The sequence below is a fragment of the Panthera leo genome, chromosome F3 (genome assembly GCF_018350215.1).
Source record: "Panthera leo isolate Ple1 chromosome F3, P.leo_Ple1_pat1.1, whole genome shotgun sequence".
NCBI lineage: Eukaryota > Metazoa > Chordata > Mammalia > Carnivora > Felidae > Panthera > Panthera leo.
Genome location: NC_056696.1, coordinates 68,007,849 through 68,013,909, shown reverse-complemented (window position 1 = coordinate 68,013,909; position 6,061 = coordinate 68,007,849). Strand labels below are relative to the sequence as shown.

The 6,061-nt window shown below is 49.8% G+C and overlaps 1 protein-coding gene across 7 annotated transcripts in view; it reads right to left on the bottom strand.

The window, feature by feature from the left end:
- Window positions 1-1,450: 1,450 nt before the first annotated feature.
- Window positions 1,451-6,061, bottom strand: part of ASH1L (ASH1 like histone lysine methyltransferase) — a 191,952-nt gene continuing 187,341 nt past the window's right edge. For 5 of the 7 annotated variants that reach the window (XM_042926085.1, XM_042926084.1, XM_042926089.1 and 2 more), the window contains 3 exons: window positions 5,468-5,508; window positions 4,238-4,539; window positions 1,451-3,904 (listed from right to left, as the gene is read on the bottom strand). In XM_042926085.1, the coding sequence (XP_042782019.1) occupies window positions 3,813-3,904; window positions 4,238-4,539; window positions 5,468-5,508 (435 nt within the window). In that variant the 3' untranslated portion in view covers window positions 1,451-3,812. The remainder of the gene's footprint in view (window positions 3,905-4,237; window positions 4,540-5,467; window positions 5,509-6,061) is intronic. The other 2 variants (XR_006199097.1, XM_042926088.1) reach the window with 2 other exon arrangements.

Genomic DNA, 6,061 nt, shown 5'->3' with positions numbered 1-6,061 from the left:
GCAATTCCTTTCATCAGTGTTCTGTAGTTTTCAGAGTACAGGTCTTTCATCTCCTTCTGTTTATTCCTAGGTTTTGTTTTTGTTTTTGGTGCAATTGTAGATGGGATTTTTTTTTGGGGGGGGGGGGATTATTAATCTTTCTGCTGCCTTATTATTAGTGTGTAGAAATGCAATGTATTTCTGCACATTGATTTTGTATCCTGTAACCTTACCAAAATCATTTATCGGTTCTAGTGGTTTTTTGGTGGTCTCTCAGGTGTTCTATATAATAGTATAATGTCATCTGCAAATAGTGTGTGTTCCTGTTTTCTCATCAACCTGGATGCCTTGATTGCTTTTTCTTGTCTGATTGCTGTGGCTAGGACTTCCAGTACTATGTTGACTAAAAGTGGTAAAGAGTGCACATCCTTATCCTGTTCCTGATCTTTAGAGGAAAGGCTCTCACTTTTTCACCATCGAGTAGGATGTCTACTATGCGTTTTTCACATACAGCCTTTATTAGGTTGAGGTATGTTGCCTTTAAACCTACTTTGTTAAGGGTTTTTAATCATGAATGGATTAAATGGTACTTTGTCAAATGCTTTTTCTGCGTCTATGGAAATTATCACGTGGTTCTTATACGTTCTCTTGTGGACGTACTGTATCACGTTGATTGATTTGCAAATATTGAACTACCCTTGCATCCTGGGAATGCAGCCAAAGGTCTTGATGCTTCTGGACTTCGAGCCTCAGTGGTGACCTAGGTCTGGGATGACATTTTGTCAGGTGTTTCCGTCGTTGGCCGGAGTGGATTTATCCTCCTCATTAGTAGGGTCACACTCGGCTATTGGACACCTTTCTATTTGGAGATAAACATGAAGATTTTGGAATTCCGAGCCCAACACTAGGTACCAGGTGATCTCTGGCAAGCTGCTGAGACTCCGTTTTCATGTCTACGAAATGGGAGTAGGAACTACAGAGCTGTCACGAGGGTCATTGGTCTAACTAGCCGGATGGCCCTGGGCAAGTTACTATCGCTAACCTGTTGCTTTAAGTCCCTCATGTGGGACGTTGGGTTTTGGTACCGACCTGAAAGGGCCATTGTGAAGATTAATAAATGTGTACACGTCGACTGCTTCTGATGACACGGTCTAGCACGGTGGCCTGAAGTTACTGTCGCCAGCCTTGGAGGCGGTATCAAACGAGGCCATGTGTGTGCGCGTGCATGTGTGCAAGGACAGAAGGGGAAACGATCGTTCTGTTGATTGGTTGGGCTGGGCTCAGACCGAAAAGATCCCAATGTTGAGGAAATGGCTTCACCTAGGAGTTGGCACTGGTGAGTGCGCTCCTAGGGGGCCCAGGATGCTGGTGCTGCGGTGTGAAAAAGACCTCTTTGGAAACAGGCAGGAGAAGATCCTGGAAGATAGATGAGGATAGGGAAGAGGGAAAGAATGGCACGCTCACCACTCTGTTGTTAGGAAAAGTTTTTTCCATTTAATACTAGACTTTCAAGGATTGAGATGCAAGCTTTTTCTGCAATTACATCCAATGTTAAAATTGGTAATACATAATTTACAAAGATTAACATCAAAACAATCATCTATTTAGATATGCTTTTGTAAAAAGGAAATATATTAGCAGCATTTATATTTTCCGCAATCACACGGCCTACAGACATGCAGACTAACTCTGTATCTATTCGCAGCGATGTAGTGCGTTGCCCCGCGTTTCAAACACCAAAACCCGCCTGGCAGCTAGGGGGTTCTTTTTATTTCATTATTATAAAATAACCGAAAAATAAAAAAAGGCATTAATTTCTACACCAGTAAGAAAAAACAAGTTTTTGCACTTACCTAACATTTGATTGTCTAAAAAACATTTCAGTTTTTAGTCTTTCAACAAAAGAAAGATAAAATGACAGAGCGTAGTGTCTTTTGCTTCTGTTCTCACATTTTACAAAGTTTTTTTCTTTTTTCGTCTTTTTTAAAATTTTAGTGTTTAACACTAGTCAAGGAAATATTGAATTTTAATCTCTTTCTTGTCATTTTCCTGCTTTTGACTAAAAGGAGACCCCCCACCCCAAAGTGCCCCTATTTCCCACCTCCCTCCCACCCAGCTCCCTGCAACGAAAACCAAAGGAAGCCACTGAGCCGGGCCTTGGACATGCGGCGTTCCCAGCTCCACACGTGAGTACCTCGCACCCAGGTCTTGTCGTAACGTACAGCGCCTCTCTACGGTAAGAAAATACTCCAAACTAGTTTCTTAATTCTCTGTTTTCTTTAATAAAATATTTATTCTGCTTTTTCTCTGCTCAAGGGGATCTTTGGCTTCCCCTGTCTCTTTTGTTTTGTTTTTTTTTTTTTTCTGTTTTTGTTTTTTTTTTTTTCCTCAAGATTGACACAGAAAGGAGAAAAAGAAAAAAAGATTGAATGGAATGGAAGGTGTCCATGTTTCTACCTAAACAAGTCAGAGCGTCGTCATCGGGGGAGATGTGCAGCTAGGACAGCGTTGGTCCGGGACTGGAGAAAAGTAATGGGATGGGGTTACTACTGTATTGCTTCCTAGTCACGCGGCAGATATATATATATATATACATACATACATACATATATATATACACACACAACTTGGCACATTTAAAAACCATCTTTTCTCTTATAAGAACATCTAAAACGTATATGCATATGTATGTCTGAGAAGATAACAAAGCAAAGCTTTTTAAATTTCATTTTTAAAGAGACAGTATTGTCTGGGAAGTTCTGGCCAAGAGATTGGGAAGGAAGCAGACGCCCGTGCCCTCCCCCCTGTGCGGTCATCAGGAGGGCGGAGGACCCAGGCCGGCGGGTGGGCAAGCACGGTCTCTAAGAGGTGGACACTGAAAACTGTACAATGAGGAAAACAGGAGTAGTGTTTTCAATCGATAATGTACACTCACGACAAATACTCTGCTAGGCGAACACTGCTCAACAGTCTGTGTAGTGACTTTGGGGGGGCGGTTTAGGGTCCACGTGTACGGAGGTTTTACGACGAGGCTATTCTGAGACGAATGTCCGCTCGCGGCACAGCAGACGCCCGAGAGCCACAGCGCGTGAACGGCACAGGTGAGGCGCTGGCGGGGGGCCTGGCCTTCTCGTTAGAAAAAGATAGGTTGGGCAGGGTATGAAGTTAAAACAAAAATCATTACAATGAGTTCTGTGCCCTGCTGACCCCATGGGGGCCTTCCCTAGTCCGTGGTTACATTCTGGGGGGGAGAGGGAGGGAAAAGGGCCGCAGATACAAGTGCTTTGACCTGTCAATTCACGTTTTACTTGGACCTGATTGGACGAGGAAACTTTCCCAGTCAAGGATCCATCTGGAAAGAGGCCCCAGCAGCTGTTTCTGTTGTAGGTCTCTAGGGTAGCTCCTGGAGCCCACAGAGAACGGACGCCCGGGGCGGGTAGGGACCCCCTCCCGCCGACGGGGAGTTACACGTGGGGACAAGGAAGCAGCTTCGCAGCAGTGCCTGTGGGGTCAGAGGGTGACACAGAGAGACCCAAGCTGGAGGGAGAGGCGAGTGCTATAAAAGTACCAAGACTCTGGCCACCCCCACGGCCGCCCCCAGTGTGCGCTGTCCTCCTCCCATCTCGAACCCTCAGGGCGAAGCAATGGAGAGGAAAACAAGTTAAACGGGAGTGTTTATACAGGCGCCTTCCTCTCCCCCTCCACTAGCTCCAAGGTTTATTAAGTACCTGATGCCAATGACACGGCCCCTTCCCACCCCTGTCTACACTCGGAACAAGAGGCAGGACTGTTAGCTCCACCGACGGCGGATGCCTGACCTCCTCCTCTGAGGCTCACTTCCGGAAGCTGCTCTCTGGGATGAACAAAGTGCGTCTTCGGAGCTTCCTGCCGGATCCTTCCTCCAGCAGGTAGGTCACGTCGATGGCTGAAAACAGAACCAAGGAGGCTCATCGAATCCCCGCCCCCCACTCCTCCCTCCGCATCTGAGCTGGAGGGAGGGCACTGGAGCCCGGGGACTCCTTTTCCAGCCTGTGAACGCATCGGGCCTTGCCTGGGAGGGAAGTTCTCCGGGGGACCGTCTCCGCACCCGCAGATCCATTCCCGACATGCAACAGGATGCGGGCCCGCAAAAGAACCGCGAGGTTTGCACAGGATACTTTCCGTTCCGGGCAAGTAATCGTAAGCTGTTCTTTTCCATTCTTTCCGCACTCATTTCCCCTTTCTCTTAAACCCGAGACATGAGCCGGAGTCTTCTTACCATTTTTTCCGGGGATTTTGTCCAGGAGATTGAGCAAGATCTGGTTGAGTCGTTCCCGCTGGCTGTGCCGTCGCTGCTCGGGGGTACAGGCAGGCGCCGGCTCCGGACTGCTCTCCTCCGCCTTCTTCTCGCCCTCGCTCGCTTCTGCGGCGGCCCCCTCCCGCTCCGGCTCCTCCAGGCCGGGCATCTCCTCAGCGGCTTGCTCCTGGCTGGCCAGGACCTCTTCAATCAAGGGCAGAGCATCGTCCTCCTGGCCCAGGTCTTTCAGGGGCGGCTTTGGGCGCTCAGACTTCCAGGAGGACCTGTGAGGCAGAGGTGGGAATTTAGACTAAGGCTGACGAGGGCACTGGGGAGGGAAGGGGAGCAGAGGGGAGGCGGGGGTGGGGCGGTGGGGAGGCACCTCAGGTGGCTTCAGACCCTGAGTCTAGCTCTTGGAGTCTTGGCGCTGGCTGTGACTTTATTATTATTTGCACAAATCACCACCTTTCTCTGAAATCTGTTTTCTGCTTATAAAATACAATTTCCTTCTTTCAGGAAATCCAAGGAATCCACAAACTGTACCAGAGCTGGTAACACTGCTTAGCTAGTTCTGACTGCGTCGTGAGCATAGCGAGGTTTGGCCCAGCGCCGTGAGGCCCACAGTCTGACTCCAGTAAGACTTCATACGGAGCATTTCCTTTCCTGTACCCCACCCCCCCCCATGTGCGGTCTAGGACGTCCCCCTCAGGGGAAGCCATGACGTCGGTACAGCGGGCGGCAGGCCCCCATCCAACAGAAAAGGAAACTGAAGGAAGGCCTCTGGTGCCCCTTCTCCCAGAACAAGCATCTCGTGCACAAAACCAGGACAAATCAGAGCCACATGCGCACAGTGCTCGGCAAAACCCTGCACTTGCAGAGGCTTGACAGCACGCCCTTGACTGAGGTCCCAGGAACCGAACACCTCGGGTAATGAGAAAAGCTCGCAGAAACCTTGAAAAGGGACTTTTCTGAATCTGTCTAGAGTTCTGTCCCAAATCTTCTCCTTCTCTATTCCTGTTCCTTGTGAGCCTCCCTCCCTGCCCTGCCTCCAGCTCCGTGACGAGACCGTGCCTCCTGTCAGCTAGGCCCTCCCCTGGGTCACCCTGTCAGAGGGTCCCTATCCTCAGGTATGGCTGAGCGGGTGGATGGCGGTCCCCTTGCCCAAGCCGTGGGCCGCCTCCTACAGGCCCCTCACGTCCCCATGGGACTCACCGCCCTCCGTTCCTCTTGTAGTTGTCTGGGACGTAATGCGGCTGCAAAGAAAGGGAAGTGGTAAGTCTACGGCAGAGGCTGGCGAAGCTGGACCAGGCGGCCGGGGGCCAACTCAGGACAAGGAGCGGGAGGGGGGCAGCTAAGGAAACAGGAAGAAAACACAGGGCTGAGGCCCTCACTGGGTGAGGGCTGGGCGGCTGGGTCGTAAGGTCTGAAGTTCAGTACTTCCATCGGTCTGTAGGCTACGGTGGTTTTGGGGTCTCGTGAGCCCGCGACGACAGTACGAGGGACGGACTTCCGGTCCTGTCTGCCCCATCCTGATGTTTAAGTAGTGAAAGTTGGGGCTTCAAAGCTAACCTGTGAGCTGTTGCCCGAGCAAGCAAGACCAAAGAAGTCTAGATGAGAGGCGGGCAGAATATAAAATACTGTTCAGAGGTATCCAAAAACAAGAATAGGAAAAGCAGGGGCATGAATGCTTGCTTTCTGGCTAGACGGTTTCTAACCATTCTAGGAGGATGGCCACGGTTTTGGACAAGCCCACAGAAAGCAGGGTCAAGGATGAGCAGCTTAGTCCTGGGTCTCATTTTAGTAGGT